The sequence below is a fragment of the Eleutherodactylus coqui genome, chromosome 5 (assembly GCF_035609145.1).
Source record: "Eleutherodactylus coqui strain aEleCoq1 chromosome 5, aEleCoq1.hap1, whole genome shotgun sequence".
In the NCBI taxonomy this organism is placed as follows: domain Eukaryota; kingdom Metazoa; phylum Chordata; class Amphibia; order Anura; family Eleutherodactylidae; genus Eleutherodactylus; species Eleutherodactylus coqui.
This window is the reverse complement of record NC_089841.1, coordinates 260,267,880-260,286,210: the sequence shown is the minus strand read 5'-3', so window position 1 is coordinate 260,286,210 and position 18,331 is coordinate 260,267,880. Positions and strand designations below refer to the sequence as shown.

General features: G+C 45.3%; 1 protein-coding gene across 1 annotated transcript in view; it reads left to right on the top strand.

Annotated features, from left to right (window-relative positions):
* Positions 1-18,331, top strand: part of CRLF1 (cytokine receptor like factor 1) — a 90,448-nt gene that overhangs the window by 60,891 nt on the left and 11,226 nt on the right. Inside the window, exon 2 of the mRNA XM_066602047.1 lies at positions 13,803-14,081. Coding sequence (XP_066458144.1) covers positions 13,803-14,081 — 279 coding nt within the window. The remainder of the gene's footprint in view (positions 1-13,802; positions 14,082-18,331) is intronic.

The following is an 18,331-nucleotide window of genomic DNA, read 5'->3' as shown; positions in this document are numbered from 1 at the left end:
TGCATGAAAACTGTTCTAAGAAAACATGTTAGCATTAGGAATCTGTTAACAAGGACAACTGGTTTAGAAGCAGGGAAAACCTCAGACTTCATATGGCACATACGGAATAACATGGCATCATATATACAAGGAGGCAGTTTTCTCACATCTGTATAGGAACCAGTAAGAGAACAGTCCGCTAACACAATATTGAGGTCTACTAGTGTATCTCAATTTAATAAGTGGCCACCGCAGTTCAAGAGTATGTGAATGTACATTAATCTCCCATCCTGTAAGACAATAGTGTGCAAGCAATACTTATACGTGACGATCGTTTCCAACTGCCATAATTGTTTATATTGCGGTCATCTAGAACAGGGCTGCAGACTTTCTGTTGGCAACATGAAAAAAAGTTAACTCCACATTTGTAGCTGTTATTTCCCAATTAATTGCTGCTACATTTAGTGCAAACTACCCGATATTACTGATAATACCATTATATAGTGACACATCTGAGCTGCTCATTTTATCTGGATGTTTTCTAATGACCCAGATGTTCTTGAATTCTCTTTTAGGGCTCTTTAACACAAGTGTTGCGTTTTCACGCTGTCCATATAGTGGCTGAAATACGCGTTGAAAGGAAAAAGTCACGATTTCTCGTTCATTAAAGGGGTTGTCCCGCGCCGAAACGTTTTTGTTTTTTTTTCAATAGCCCCCCCATTCGGCGCGAGACAAACCCGATGCAGGGATAAAAAAAAACAAAACGGGTAGTACTTACCCGAATCCCCGCGCTCCGGTGACTTCTTACTTACCTTGTGAAGATGGCCGCCGGGATCTTCACCCTCGGTGGACCGCAGGTCTTCTGTGCGGTCCATTGCCGATTCCAGCCTCCTGATTGGCTGGAATCGGCACACGTGACGGGGCGGAGCTACGAGGAGCCGCTCTCTGGCACGAGCGGCCCCATTCAGAAGACAGAAGACAGGACTGCGCAAGCGCGTCTAATCGGGCGATTAGACGCTGAAGATTAGACGGCACCATGGAGACGGGGACGCTAGCAAAGGAACAGGTAAGTGAATAACTTCTGTATGGCTCATAATTAATGCACAATGTACATTACAAAGTGCATTAATATGGCCATACAGAAGTGTATACCCCCACTTGCTTTCGCGGGACAACCCCTTTAAGCAAAAAAATAAGCCGCAGCTCAGAAATCCCTCAGTCGGCAGAAATCCTCGGAATGACGTCTAATGCCTAAATAGAGCCATCTGTCATGTGTTCGCAGCATTGGACGCTGCAAACCCGCTTCCCCTCCCTTTTTTTGAAGCTACCATAGGGGTCTTTCAAAGCCACCAGAATATATCAGTCAAAAGATAGGGAAGACCTATCTTTTCCAGGAGTGCGTAAATTCGGTCACCTATTTCGTTCGCCTGTACTCCCGGCTCAATGTTTTTACATGGCTGAACAAATACATTGGAAGCCAACGCTTCTGATAGTTGCGTTTTTTAGCTGACGTATAAACGCGGCTAAAAAGCCACATAAAAACACTCCTGTGGATAAGGCCTTATTCTGCATTAATACAGAAAGAGTTCAAAAACCCGGATAAATGAGGGAGATGTGGGGCAATAAGATAAGATAAGCGCTAATGATTATCTGTTCAGTCGCATCCGACCTTTGGTTACTTTATGGATCAACGTTCTCTACGCATTTATGTCTTTCACTGCTTCTTTGAGTTCCATGATTGACATGTTCGTGGTGGCCATGATTATATCAAGCCATCTTGTTCTTTGCCGTGTTGTTGGTAACAGCTGCACGCCGGCCCTTGGACAAATGGGGGGGGGGGGGGGGGGGGGGAGGAGAATGGCAAATGCATTGAAAAGAAGCATTATTTACCTATTAAATCTCCGGCCGCCGCAGCGTCACCCCTCTGGGCTTCCCGACGGACTTTGTTTACATGTCTGTATACCCACATGACCACTGCAGGCAGTCACCGGCCTCCACAGTATATAGCATGAGAGCGCTGAGGCGGGGAGAACCGGAGCCGAGCGGGAAGATAATTGGTGCTTCTTCTATTGTTGTTTCACATTCTTCTTCCCACTTAGCTGAGATTTTTAACAATTCCTTTAAGTTTTCCTCATGATGAAGTATAAAAGGTGCTAATAAAAATAGACCTTAAATAGTAGATCTATGAGATTACACTCCTTCCATAAAATAGGGGGTCAGAATTTGCATCCGTAATATGGGTTCACTTGTATTACACTTGTGTAGAACTAGCCTTAGGCCTCATTCACACGAGTGTGTGTTTTGCGTGCGCATAATGCACGCTTCTAAAAGAACCAATGGGTTTTTATAGAAGCGTTCATATGCGCAGATTTAGCAGCGCAAAACAGCGCACACCTTAAAAAGATAGGACATGGTGCGCGCTGTTGGTGTGCGTTTTGCAGGAGTTTCCATTGACTCATATGGGAGCAGAAGTTAATGGAAACTCCAGTGCATGGAACAGATTCCCCGCTGCTTACAGTAGGGCATTTAAAAGGTGGCCAGAAGAACCTTTTAAATGTCCCGCTGTGAACTCCTTTGTCCCCGCGGGGATGAGGGGACTCCCCGAGGGTTCCGTTAATCTCCCGCGGAGTCCCCTTATCACTGAACACTGTGACAGCACTGTCACAGTGTTCAGTGATGAGGGAACTGCAGCAGGGATGAAACAAAAGAATCCCCTGCCACAGCTGAGGCAGAGGAGTGTGATGTCATCCAATTGCTTTTAATGGGGCCGGCGCTACTGACGCCCAATTGAAAGCAATGGAAGCGGATCGATATGTCCTGCTGCGGCTGTGACAGCTGCAGCAGGGGATTCCTTGGATGTGAAACCCCTGGATGCTGTCAGCACAGGGGTTTCCCTGATGCTGTCAGGGAACAGGCGTTTCTCTGCCACAGCTGTGACAGCTGTGGCAGAGGAGTGCGATGCTACCCCATTGCTTTCAATAGTGATATGTAAACCCTTCTCTGAAAATCATCCCTAGCTGTATAAAAGAAAAACGTTAACTCACCTAGAAGTTCTCCGGGAGTCTTCTTCTGTATTCTGGTGTCCAGGGATTGAAGAATCTCTGCCTCCAGAAAGCCTCGCCTCTGATTGGCTGAGCGCTGTGACCAATCACAGGCAGTGCTCAGTTGTCATTCAATGATTGGCTGAGCGCTGCCTGTGGTTGAGTAGGAGTTGAAATTTCTGCTGGCAATTGCGGGTTTTGGTGCAGATTTTGCAGAGATGGATTGAGGTGTGGATTGGTACACAGCACAGTATTTGTGGAACTACAGATGTAGCAGGACTTTATCTTGAGTGTCGCGGCTTACTAGTTATCATAGTGCAACTAAGTTTGCACGGCCCAGCAGTTATTAGAAAGCAATGGCTACGGAAATAGCATAGGGTGCCGACCGTTAGACAGATGTAACATGCCGAATGTTGGTTTGGCACTTGCTACATCTGTCTTCTTTCTCTTACTTGTGGTTTATTTTAGTTGTGCCATCCACGCTGTAATCACAATTATTTCTCTGTGCGCAACATCTACATTTACCAAAAATTAAATCTGACAAACAATAATGATAATTGTATGCACAAGTGACCATTTTCAAAGAAATGGTAATTTTACTGTTTACCTTTGGGAGTCCAGGGTGGGTGGTTGTTTCTCCTTGTGGAGAGCATCACAGGAGAACACACAGCATTGGACGCAAGGAGGCCTATAGGCCATACAATGCTCCTAGGGAAAAAGCTATGTAGATGAGTGATGGAAAAATCCTCCACAGCGCCACCTATTGGAAGGTAGCTGCTGTATGAGTCAATATCAGATCTTTTAACAGGTATTGCAAACTGCCTAGTGATGTGGCAAAGCCTGTTATAGGGTCGGATATAGATTCATACCATGGCTACCTTCCAATAGGTGGCGCTGCGGAGGAGTATTCCATCACTGTTTATCATTGATAGTTGTGTTAGTTGACACTGGAGAATTGATCATAAATTCAGGAATAATAATCACGATGGTTACTTGTAAGCAGGTTTTACATATAACATACTTTCTAAGGCCGCCATTGTATGTCTTCTCTAAGTGTGCGCAGTTAATAGTGGCGCGGTAGGAAGGTAATGGCATGATGTAAATCATTGGCTCACTTTGCTTTTACATTTTTGGCTAGTATATTATGTTCAATTTCCATGAGAAACCACAATGTGACCACACTGGAACCACATCCCCACATTCCTCAACACACAACTCTTTCTTTAGTCAATTATTCTAGTAAGAATCTGGATGCAGTTTAGGAACATTACATTTCCAACAAGATTTGGCCATACAATACAGAATTAGTATTGGAGATGAAAAGATGCTTCCAGCTCCCTCGTATTAAGGACATTGTGATAACTAAGTGCGTCATTACAGTGAATTTTATAATATTATCACTGATATCATTTTTTTATAGCACTTGTAGCGCACTAAAGAACATAAAGTGGTATTAGCTGTATTGGGTGCCAATATATTTATCAGTGATCTGATAGAGGGGCTGCACAGTAAAATACTGATATTTGCAGATGATATAAAATTATACAAGGAGGACAATATACGGCTGCAAACGGACCTAGATAAACTGGGGACTTGGGTAGAAAAATGGCAAATGAAGTTCAATATTGATAAATGTAAGGTTATGCACATGGGCAGGAGAAACGGATGTCACCAATATACACTAAATGGGGTACTGCTAGGGAAAAGTGATATGGAAAAAGACCTGGGGGTACTAGTGGATTGTAGACTAAACTGGAGTAACCAATGCCAGTCAGCTGCTGCAAAAGCAAATAAAGTCTTGGGAGGCATTAAAAGAGGTATAGAGGCGAAGGACGAGAACATTATCCTCCCACTATATAAGGCACTTGTCAGGCCTCACATGGAATACTGCGTACGGTTCTGGACACCGCTGCTCAGGAAAGATGTTACAGTACTTGGGGGGTTCAAAGAAGAGCGACTAAACTAATACATGGAATGATGGGACTGGAATACCCAGAGAGGCATCAAAACTGGGATTATTCACCCTGGAAAAAAGATGGCTAAAGGGCGACCAATTAACTACAAGGATCTCTCCCATGATCTGTTTATACCCAGGACTGCGACGTTAACAAGAGGGCATCCGCTACGTTTAGAGGAAAGCAGGTTTCATCACCAACACAGAAGGCGGTTCTTTACTGTAAGAGCATTTAGACTGTGGAACTCTCTGCCTGAGGATGTGGTGATGGCAAAATCCATAGAGGAGTTTAAGAGGGGACTTGATGTCTTTCTAGGGCGCTATGATATTACAGACATTTAATTTTCTGCCGCCACCTTCTGTGCGCAATAACTTTTTTATTTTTCTGTCGACATAGTTATGCGAGGGTTCGTTTTTGTGGGACGTCCTGTAGATTGCGTTGGTACTATTTTGGAATATATATGACTTTTTAATCGCCTTTTATTGCATTGTTTCTTGGAGACAAGGTGACCAAAAAAGCACATTTCTGGCGTTCCTTATTTTTTTTCTGACAACGTTCACCGTGGGGGTAAATAATGCATTACTTTGATAAATCAGACTTTCATGGACACAGCGATACCAAATATGTATGTATTTTTGTTTTATTATTTAGATTCTTTTATTAGAAATATGGCAAAAGGGTTTTTGTTTTTTTTTACTTTTGTTACTTTTTTTTTTAAAATAATTAGTAAAACTTTTTTTTTAGTCCCCAGATGGGACAAGAATTTGCGACGCTTTGATCGCTCCTTCAGTATGATGTAATGTCGTAGCATTACATCATACTGCAGTCTGACAGGCAGTCTATCAAGCAACCCTATGGGGATGGCTTGATAGGCATTCTGCGATGACAGCCATGGGACCTTTAAGAAGGTCCTCGGTTGCCATGACACCCACACGGCTACCTGCGATCTCATCGTTCGGGGCATTTAAAGGGTTAACAGCCCCGATGAGCCGTGCGGCTGATTGGGGCTGTAAGAAACAGCCAATGTCCACGATGTATGGAGTGAGATCACCGCGCAATTTCTTTTCATACATAGACCGCCGATACAGGCCGTCAAAAGGTCTATCAGCCGTCACAAAGGGTTTAATTGTGTATTGCCTTTAAAAGACTGTTCAAAAACCGGCGAGATGCACTTTTTCATTTTTCCATTGACACGGCCATATGAGGGCTTGTTTTTTGTGTGACAAGTTGTACTTTTTGATGGCATAATTTTTGGGTATATATAATGTATTGCATAACATTTGTAAAAACATTTGTAGAGAGATTGGGGGGAAAAAAAGAAATTCTGCCATTTGTTTTTTTGGATTTCATTTTTATGGCGTTCAACATGCACAATAATAGTGTGATAAGATTATTCTCTGAGTCACACGATTCTGGCGATACCAAGTTTATACAGTTTTTATGTTTCGGGGAGGAAAAAAAGAAATGGGGGAAAAAAGAAAAAAGGGGCCATGTCATTAAGGGGTTAAATAATGTACCAACTTCCTTCTCTGGGTCATTATGTTGCACGGATATCACATGTGTGATTTTATTTTACATTTTTTACAAAGTAAAGCGAGACAAGTGTTTTTATTTTTTATTTTTTTTATTATTTTTTTACTTTTTTTTTTTTTGTCCCTTTAGTGGACTTCCACAAGGACCCATCAGGACCCCTGATCACTTTCTGGAGGTCCGATGGTGACAGCCCTTTACATGCTGCAGTGACAGCCCTTTACATGCTGCAGTCACATAGACTGCAGCATGTAAAGGGTTAACACAGCAGAGATCGGAGGTTTTCTCTGATCTCTGCTGTAAGAGCTGGTGCCTGGCTGTCCTCTGACAGGCAAGCACCAGCTCTCCCTGCCACAGAGACCATCGGCTTGCTTCTGACAAGCCGATGGTCTCTATGGCAACCTATAAACAAAACAGGAGACTAAGGCCTCCTTCCCACGAACGGATTTCCGCCGCGTAATTCGCGGCGAAAATCCGCTGCGTTGCACGCAGCTATTAGGTTCTATTGAACCTAATAGCTCCATGCTCACGATGCGTAATTCCACCGCGGAATTACGCACCGCGATTTCTCCCGTCCTCACCCGCAGCATGCTCTATTTTCTGCGGGTGAGGACGGGCTGTACGCACTGACGGCTTCCATTGCAGTCAATGGAAGCCGTCCATTCACGCTATCTCCCGCTGTAACCAGCGGGAGATAGCGTGAAAAAACGCTTTCCCGCCCACCGCCGAGCGTCATATGACGCCAAATGACGCGGTCCGGCCGCGTCACGTGACACGGCTGGTGACGCGAGAGCGGTGGGCGGTGACGAGCGGTGACGCGGCGGTGGTGGGCGGGGAAGCGATTTCACGCTATCTCCCGCAGGTAAGTATAGGGGCTCTGGGGGGCGCCGTGACGGGCTTCACAGCGGAATATTACGCTGCGGAGCCCGTCACGCTCGTGGGAAGGAGGCCTTAGAAGCAGGAGATTGCCGGCATATCGGCAATATCTTCCTGCTTCTCAATGTCCTTGCTTTGTTCTCTATGGGACTGTGCAGGCAGAGCACACTGCCACAGCTTATGGCATTGTGCTCTGCAGCTCCCATAGTGATACATAGCCCGGAAATCTTCCGGGCTGTATCATTATCGGCAGTGGAGCTTGTCCCGGAAAATTTCCGGGCGTGCCACATAAGGGGTTAAAGAAGAGGGCTCTAGGGCCCAAAAAAGAGCCTAAAGAAGTAAATGCTAGACTGACCAGTCAGACAGAAAAAAATAAGGAAAGATAAGAAAAACACAGACTAGGAAAAAACAGACAGAACAAAAAAGCAAGCAGCATGATGCATTGGACAGACAAGCTGGGACAAGAACTAGGTACTTAGAACTTGAATAAGGAATATTGCATAGAACACTTTGTTACATGTTGCCACAGCTATAAATTGTGCCATACTGCAAAAGAATCAAAAATATTTAAAGGTAAGTTAACCAATAAGACACCCCCCGCTGTAACGAGGCGAGGTAAGCAGTGTGGTCAGCTCATCCCTCTAATGGCTCAGTATTTGCATAGCAATCACCCCAACAGCAACTTAGAAAACAGGAGATGACTGTGAAGCAATATTTCTTGCGCTGATCATAGCATCTATGAGTCCAGAGATTTTGTAAAGCTTCTTACACAAAAATACTAAATCAAATAATAAAGAACTTCGTATATCTCCCGGTGTCTCCTGGTCCCTCCAGCCAGATCCAGAACAGCATGGCAGACCTCACAGAAATGGTTTAAGTAGTACCTGAAAGTGCATTGTTTCCATCTTTGCTACGGAGCCCTTCTCTATGCACATCGTTGTACAATACAAAATGACTTTGACATTTGCCAAAATGTTGGCATTCAAGAATATCTTACTTATAACATAATTGCATATAATTGCAATTACAATTAAATATTAGAGAGCGAGATTCTGTACGGCTAATAAGTATAAATCCAGCGAGCTGGGTGTTCTACTAACCGCTAGTAAAACACAACTGATAACAACAATAATTAAGTACATGATTCCTTTCCTGTCTCAATTGTCATGGGTGTCATTGAGGAGCTGCAGAACAGATGGTTACACGTTGCGTTTTAACACCATTCTGTCTGTTTTCCCAATGAAGGGTATGCTCTGTATTCCTGAATTAGATTTTTTAATAGCTACTTCACTTAACAGTGGGAACTTTTTTTTCATGCTTGAGAAAGTTACTTGAAGCGTACCCCACCTCATTGTTCAATGCAAGTCTCATCTTCTCCGCTTTTATGGGGTTATAATCTTGGGACTCTGAGGGGAAAACATACCTACGCATTTGTGCCAGAATTCTTTTGGGATTATGGAACAAAACTTTGCAGTTTTTTTAATTTTTACACCAGGCTTGCCATTCTTTGGGAAGGTGTGCGGAGCCTAGTAGAAGGGGACTTCCTGCAGCTCAACAGATTTACTAATCAATTACATCACAAACTGGGGTCAGTTATAGCTTTTCTGGTGCATGGACTGGCGAAGAATGTACCACATTTATTAAGAGGCATGGAAGTCAATGGATTTGGCACACGTTAGTCCAGCACACAACATTTAATCCCAAAGGCAAACCTCCACATATTACTTGTATAATCCGCTAATATATCTGCTGAGATGAACTACACTTTAAGGGCTTAATCACACAGGCGCATCGGCACCAGTGTGACTGAGCCCTTACTGCAGGAAGAAGACGGCCATACTTCATGACGGACGACTCCCTGCAGCTCTGAAGAAAGAACAAATGACCGGCAATGAAGCCGGTCACATGTTCTTTCTCCCGTCCTGAAGTACGGCCGTCTTCTTCCTGCAGTGACATGGGCGCCGATGCGCCCGTGTGACTAAGCCCTAATGGTCTTTTCCACAAATTATACGTAAATGTAACCAAACAATCCTATTCCTTTAAGGAATCATTATACTTTCGAGGACAAACGTAAAGGGGAAGTTATGAAGTTGGTCCTACACTAGAGATTCTGCCACATGGTGGAATCGCTGCAGCAATTCTATGAGAACCCTGTGGTGGTCAAATCTGCATCTAAATGGTCCCGATTTGTCCATGTTTTTACTAACAGAGCAGCTGCAGAATTTAACGCTTGTGTTGCAAGAGTTGAATTCCACAGCGTAATTCCACTGTATAAATAAGCATGCTGTAGATTCGTCGCAGAAAATATACGCAGCACGTAATGGAGATTTTTTAAATCTCCTCCACATGGCCTGTGCTGTAAATGCTGCAGAATTTACAAAGCAAATACGGCCTTCCACTATTTTCTGACAACTGTCTCCACCTTTTTGTGACATGAATGAGACTGACAGATGCCAACAAAAGATAGATATCTGAAAAAGTTGACCTGCCATGTTGGAATTTTTCAGTTATTGTCAGCTGCAGCTGTCATTCTTGCCTATAATGACAGAGGCCCCTTGATCAAACACCCAGACTAAAGCCCCATTTACACAGGACGAATGTTGGGCAAACAATGCCTGACACTCATCTCAGGAGACCCCCAGGAGAGAGTATTGCTGGCTTTCTGACAGAGCAGCCAGCAGGGGGGTCGGGGCGGCTGCAGGAGATTTCACTCCTCGCTCTCCCCCGCCCCTCTCCATGCACTTAATACGGCAGCCATTCAATACTGACCAACTGCTGTTTACACTCATATTCAGGATTTTCTGCAGCCTAAACAATGAAAGATGAGCTGAACGCTGATCACTCAGTGTAAGCAGCAGCCATTCAGTACTGTGTTAAGTGAATGGAGAGGAGCGGGGAGCATGAGGAGTGAAATCTCCTCCAGCCACCCTGCTGCAAGCCAACGATACTCTCTCCTGTGCAGCAGCATGAGGAATGATAGGGTTGCCACCCGGGCGGTAGACCACCGGCCTGGACTTTTTGTTTTTCTGTTGGTCCGGTGCCGGTATTTTTTTTACCAGCCCTATTGCAGGCCGGTATTTTCAGAGCCTGCACTGCCCCCTAGCCCCGGTTAACTCTCCTCCGGCAGAAGAAACACAGACCTGCAGAGCCAACAGCTTCTAGGGCCTCTGATGATGTCATGTCATGTGACACCCTGTGTGGGAAGAGTCAGAGATAACATGACCACGGGGGCTAAGGAAATGTAGGACTCTGCAGCTGTGTGTGTGTCAGGATCAGGATGAATGTAGTGGAGCTGTGTGTGTGTGTTGGAGCTGTGGGGTTCTGGATGGAAGGTTTAAGTGAGTGAGTGGAGTTGTGTGTGTGATGTCTGGGGGTCAGAATGGATCTAGTTGAGCTGTGTGTGCGATGTGTGTGGGGGTCAGGATGGATGTAGTAGAGCTGTGTGTCGTGTGTGGGGGTCAGAATGGATGTAGTTGAGCTGTGTGTGTGATGTATGGGGATCAGGATGGATGTAGCGCAGCTCTGTGTGTGATGTCTAGGGATTAGGATGGATGTAGCAGAGCTGTGTGTGTGATGTCTGGGGATCAGTATGGATGTACTGAAGTTAAGTGTGTGCGATGTCTGGGGGTCAGGATGGATGTAGTGGAGTTGAGTGTGTGTGATATGTGGGGGTCAGGATGGATGTCTGGCCGGCCAGTGACAGTGTCAGGACCCGAGGATGAGAGCGGAGGAGCAGTACGAGGTATGTACCATGTACTGCATGTAAACTTGTATGTTTAGGTGGTATACGTTACACCAGCTGTACATATAATTATGTACAGGACATATCTACCTTACATCAGCATCACTATATACAGGGGAGGTATATCTACTGTATATAGTGATATGGACCATGCTGGGGTAACCTGGGTATCTCCTGTATATAATTATATATGTGTAGATTGTATGCGAGGCGAGTGTCTGCAGCGTGTTCTCGTGAGTAGATGGCGTGTGACTCACACTAAACGTCATCTACTCGCAAGAACACGCTGGCCTGGATCTTGCGCATGCACACAGCCACTGGACAAGATCCGGGAGATAAAGGAGGAAAAAAATGCTGTGATAAGCCACGCCCCCAAGTCACGCCCCTTTTTAATCATGGCCGATATTTTTTCGTGACAAAGGTGGCAACCCTAGTGGAGGAGCATTGTTTCCCCCACAGTCGTCCCGTGTAAATGGGGCTTAAGTCTCAGGACAAGGCAGAGAGTGACTGAAGATTTGTCATTTTAACTTATAAAGTTGCAAATAAAAAAGGGACAACATTCACTCCAAGCATGACGAGTTATTCTGAAAACACAAATGTAGAGCATGAGCGGTCTTAACCACGGATGCTACCAAGAGCATCTCTGGTCTATGATGTCTTTGTAATATGCAGATGCCCATTGTTTTTAAGAAGAATTGTGTAATGCTTAATTTCAGAAATATGTACCCGTCTAAGTCCCCCCAGTGATAATCACAGATTTCATGATGTCCCAATGGCAGCGAAGAGGAGTTACACGTTTTGATTAATGCTAAATGTCAAACGATAATAACTAAGAGTCTGTAATTAATTTACATTGTCCAAGGAACAGGCCCCAGCCTAGGAGACTGCGGGGTTAGAGTAATTCACTTGTCACTGTGGCTCTACCATCTCCCACCCGGACGGTTACCAGGGACACGTCCAAAGGGCGCAAGCAGACTATATTAAATATAAAACCCACAAGTGGATTACCTTGGTTCTTCTTTGTCAATCATGATGCCACCGTTCCTTTCTCCGCGGTGATCTCTCTGTGGAATAAATAAGAGTCCACACACAGGATAGAATTCAAAAGGCCAAACCGGGAACAGTCGGTAAAGCCGTTTACTGAGTAACTTGAAATAACAGTTCACAACAGTCCTCTTCACATCCACCAGCATGTTAGTGAGGGGTTAGAACATGTGAAGTGACAGGGAGGAAACCTGGGAGAAACAGGGTAATTTACACAGGTCTAGTTAACTGTGGTTCCCTGGTCCCAGACACTGACTCTTAAGAAACTTCACCAACACTCTACCAATCCACTATCACGGAACTTGAGATACTCTTCATCTCACACTGCATGGCGGGAAAACTCCACATAACAAGGGAAAGTAGATGTCCGGCAGGGTATTCATACTGTATATTACTGTCCGCTCTGTTGTCGGGGGCCTCTCCAGCATGTCCCATGCCACTATCCTGGTGCAGCGTCTGAGAAGCGGGCCCCAGCCTAAGGGACAGCGGGGGTAGAGTAATTCACTTATCACGGTGGCTCTACTATCTCCCACCCCAGGGAAACGAGGGCTATGTGTAAGGGGCGCGGGCAGACTATATTAAATTAGGAGTGGATTACCACAAGTGGATTACCTTGGTTCTTCTTTGTCAATCATGATGCCACCGTTCCTTTCTCCGCGGTGATCTCTCTGTGGAATAAATAAGAGTCCACACAAAGGATAGAATTCAAAAGGCCAAACCGGGAACAGTCGGTAAAGCCGTTTACTGAGTAACTTGAAATAACAGTTCACAACAGTCCTCTTCACATCCACCAGCATGTTAGTGAGGGGTTAGAACATGTGAAGTGACAGGGAGGAAACCTGGGAGAAACAGGGTAATTTACACAGGCCTAGTTAACTGTGGTTCCCTGGTCCCAGACACTGACTCTTAAGAAACTTCACCAACACTCTACCAATCCACTATCACGGAACTTGAGATACTCTTCATCTCACACTGCATGGCGGGAAAACGCCACATAACAAGGGAAAGTAGAAGAAGGGGTTCTCGGCATTAGAGGGGTATCCTCTCAGTCTCTTCCATCTCTTCTTGTACTCAGACTGAGGGTGTCTCAGTACAGGCAAGGCTGTCTTTCTCTGTCTCATAAAGACAACCACGCAGCTGGCAGAAAAGACTAGAGGACCTTACTCAAGCATCTTGCACCCACATATATAAAACGAGATCACATGACATACAAATAGTTACTTTCCCAGACATAACCCAGACAGTAACTCATTCAATGCTGCAAAGGTGCAATACACAGCATATTCATACACATAGAAGACAGATAAAAACACAAGACTACATAGACCATCCAGAAACTTCCAGAACGCATGTGCACATTAACTTCTGTACACTACAGCTGGTCTGTATTATGTTAGAGGTATAACTACTTATTTATCTGTAAACAATAGACAACATTCACAGCCTCAGCTAGATATATTAGATATATAGAATTGAACAATTGCATATATCTATGAAGACATTCACACCGTGCACATTATTGTATTGGAAAGTCTGCTTCCATTCCCTGCATGCTGTCCCCGATCCCCTGGAACTCCCCTAACATCTACTCCCAATTCTGTTTTGTAACATGTTTATTCCCCTTTTTTTCTACAGATCCTGCTGTAATAACCCCACAAGACCCAACCTTAATGATAGGATCATCACTAACCGCATCTTGCTTAGTGGAGTCTGACTTAAACCTGAAGGCAGAGGACCTGTTCTGGACCCTTAATGGGAGAAGGCTCTCAGCGGAGCTGTATAAGATACTCAACAGCACAGCCTTGAGTGTGGCCTTGAATAACCTGAATGGATCCAAGCAGCAGTCAGGAGATAACCTGGTGTGTCACAGCAAAGACGGGAGAATCCTGGCGGGCTCATGTCTTTATGTTGGATGTATGTCTTTGATTCTCAGGCTTAGAAAATATAGGAATGCTAAATTAGATGGATAGCCATGTAAATCCTTGATGTATAGCTGTCTTGTTTGACCTTTCAGAGGCACGGACCATAGAAGAACATAGTAACATGTTAGGCTGAAAAAAGGCACATGTCCACCCAGTTTAGCCTACTACCCACCAATGTTGATCCAGAGGAAGGCAAAAACCCCAATGAGGTAGAAGCCAATTTTCCTTATTTAAAAGAAAAAATTCTTTCCTGACTCCAATCTGAATAATCCCCAGATCACCGACCCTTCTGAAGTACCCAGCGATATAACATGTAATATTGTAACACTCAGGAAAGGCATCCAGCCCCCTCTTATACTCTTTTATCGAGTTCACCATCACCACGTCCTCAGGCAGAGAGTTCCATAGTCTCACTGCTCTTACAGTAAAGAACCCCCTTCTATGTTGGTGTAGAAACCTTCTTTAGATGTAGAGGGTGCCCCCTTGTTACCGTCCTGGGTATAATAGATGATGGGAGAGATCTCTGTCCCCCAATATTTTTATACGTAGTTTTTTTGTCAATCCTCAGCCATTTTTTTTAAAGTAAATAATGACAATTTTGATAATCTCCCTGGGTATTATAGTCTGTCCATTCCATTTATTAATTTAATTGCCCGCCTTTGTGCCCGCTCAAGATCTGTCCTTCTTGAGTACCAGTGCCCAAAGCTGTCCACAATATTCCATGTGTGGTCTGACCAGTGACTTGTGAAGGGGAAGAACAATGTTCTCATCATGTGCCCCTAGACCACTTTTGATGCACCCCATGGATCCTATTTGCCTTGGCAGCAGCTGCCTGACACTGGTTGCTCCAGTTATTCTTACAGTAAACTAAAACCCCCGAAGTCCTTTCCCATGTCCGTGTTCCCCAGTGGTTTCCCACTTAGTGTGTAATGGTGACATGTATTTCCCTGCCCATGTGCAGAACCTTACATTTATCAGTGTTAAATGTCATTTGCCACTTTTCTGCCCCCGACTTATCCAGATCCTCTTGTAACCATATTCTGTCCTCTCTTGTGGTAATTTCTTACATAGTTTTGTATCATCTGCAAATATTGATATTTTACGGCCTGATCCTTCTACCAGGTCATTAATAAATATATTATTATGAATAGGGACCAAACCCAACCCCTGTGGTACCCCAATAGTAATGGTAATCCCTCCAATACTGCCTCCTGTGGAACCCCGCTAGTAATGGCAACCCCCTCCAATACTGCTCCCTGTGGTACCCCACTAGTAATGGAAATTCCTCCAATACTGCCCCCTGTGGTACCCCACTAGTAGCGGTGACCCAATCAGAGTATGTACCATTAATAACCACCCTCTGCTTTCTATCAGTGAGCCAGTTACTTACGTTCGTAATTACATACATTCTCAGACCAAGCATTCTCATTTTATATGCCAACCTTTTATGCAACACACTTGCAAAAACAATTACAGGATGCCAGCAGCTGGATCCCCTACTGCAGCTGTCATCTGTGACAGCTGTGGTAGGGAATTCTTTATTCCCCGCAGGGATATAGAATTCCTTTGCTGCATCTGTCACAGATGTGGCAGGTGCTGCACGAAATTCTTTTTCCTCACGGGGATGAAGGAAACATCTGCCGCATGCGGCAGATGTGTTCTTCATCCCCGCGGGGACACAGCAGCGGTAAAGAGGTAAGTATTTTTTTATTTCTTCTTTTTTTTTTTTTTACACCAAAATTCTTGATTTTAAGAGAAGCACTTATATATAAATCTCTTCCCTGAAAAACAATTCAGGGGAAACTGGCAGACCATTGCCTTCAATGGAACCGCTGGCAGCAGCCGCGGCTCCATTGAAGACAATGCATGCATTCCCTATTGTGCACGCATGTCCTATCTTTACAGTCACACACCTGTAAAACACTGACATGTGAACACGCACAAAATACATGCTCGTGTGAAGCCACCCGGACTCTCTTTGGCAATAAGTCTCCTTGTTTCCATCTTTGCTGCTTTTATTTGCTTTTTACATATTTTATTTTTTTCCTTATAGGTTTTAGTGCTTCTTCGCTGCCTTCTTGTTTTAGTAGTATAAATCTTTTTGCTGTTTATTGCCCCTTTTACATCTTTATTAAGCCACATTGGTTTTCTCCTATTCTTAACCCTTTTATTCCTGTAAGGTATGAACTTCTCACAGTAAGTATTTAAGATGCTTTTAAACATTTCCCATTTATTGTCCGTAATAGTGTATTTACAACTTTTTCGTATCTGTGTCTTAAAGGGGTTGTCTGGGTTTGATACAATTTTGAGAAAATGAATCCATATCTGTTCAGCACTGCTCACCCGCCCTCACCCCTGTGGTCTAGCGCTGCAGCCCCGCAGTTCTCCATGTCTTTGTTCAGGAACAACTTCGCAACAACAACGCTGCTTTTAGGGCCCTTTTACACAGGCCAATAAATCGTTCAGATTCCTGCGTTCAGAAGGAATTCTCATTCTTTGTAAGTGCACGTCCCGACTGAATGCCAAACGGAAGTTATTCGCTTCTTGATTGTTGTTCAGTTTCTGCATGCTGAAAGTATCGGCCATGTAACAGGCAGTCGCTCATTTATAAACGATTGCCTGCTAAATGTGAATGGAGGTGGCTGGTTGGAACGATCCCGGCCGCTCCGCCTCCATTCATTAGCGATGCTTGCTCCTGCGTTAAACTACAGGATGATTATCGCTGGAAGCGGCTGTCGGGAATCTGCGCCCAACAGGTCGGTTCGTGTAAAAGGGCCCTTAATGTTTTAACAGATTTGGATCCATTTTTAAAAATCAGATCACACCCCGACATCCCCTTGAAGTCATAGGCCCAAATCCTGCAGCATCTCTGCTCCTGCGTCTCCAAGACTGCATCCCCGTTCTCTGCTCTGGTGGTCCACGGTTATAACGGGGACGCTGTGGGGAGTCACATCATTATTCACTGCTCCTATCTCTAACTATTCAAATCATACATATTATGCCAATATGGACACACAAATGGTCTCTGGTAAAGCTGAATCCAAACACAGGACATGAAGTGTTGTCATGGGACTACAGCAGAGGGAAGCAGCAGAGGAGCTTCAAGAAGTGAGATGAAATGTAACTCAAACAAATCTGATATTTATTGCACCTTGTCTCGGTGGCTCCTTTGCATCTCAGCAAGCCATTTAATAGCTCTTATTGGAAATCTTCAGAGGACGCCCGGCCATCAGTTCGTTCCTCCACAGCATAGCTCATGCATTTATTTGCTGCAGCAGCCGCATGCACTGGAAACAAATAGCTGCGGAAAATGAAATGTTTTTAGATAAACAATTGTGAGAGAGCATTCCTCAGTCAGTAAGAAGTGGAATTAACCCCTTAAAGGAGATGTCTCGAGGAAGCAGTGACATTTTTTTTTTGCCCAGTCCCCCTAATTAAGCATACATAACTAAGCCCCCCTGTAAATGACTTTTCTAGCTGGTTCGTACTTACAGTTCCAGCGTTTCAGCAACTTATAAAAAGTTTCCCCAAGATGGCCGCCGGCTCTTTTCCCGTCGCTTGCTGTAGCCCGACGTGCGCGCTCCCGAGACGCTACCAGCTGTGTCTCCCTGACAACCAGACGCCCCGCAGCCGCTGACCGGACCCCGGGATTGAACGCGGCCGACCAGTCACCCACCGCCAGGCAGCAGGTAACCGGCGCTAGCCCCGGGCTCCCCCGCGCTAGCCCCGGGCTCCCCAGCGCTACGCCCCGGCTCCCCAGCGCTACGCCCCGGCTCCCCAGCGGTAGGCTCCGGGGCCCAGCGGTAGGCTCCGGGGCCACAGCGGTAGGCTCCGGGGCCACAGCGGCAATCCGTCACGCGTCACCCCCGTCAGTCCGTCACCCATCACTTACCTGGGCGGCTAGGCTGGGCGGCTCGGGTGGGCGGCTCTGCTGGGCGGGTGGGCGGCTCGGCTGGGCAGCTCTGCACCTTCCTTTAAGAGAGGATGGTAGCAGAATGGCAGCTCCAGCGCGCTCCCGAGAAGTTACAGCTCGTCTGCGCATGCGCAGAAGAGCTGTAGCGGCGAGCACACTGAAGCGGCTCGTGCTCAGAGCAGAAGACCGGACTGCGCAAGCGCATCTAAAAAAGCAAGCCGCCAGCGAAATTAGACGGCACCATGGCGACGGGGACGCCAGCAATGGAGCAGGTAAGTGAATAACTTCTGTATGGCTCATATTTAATGCACGATGTACATTACAAAGTG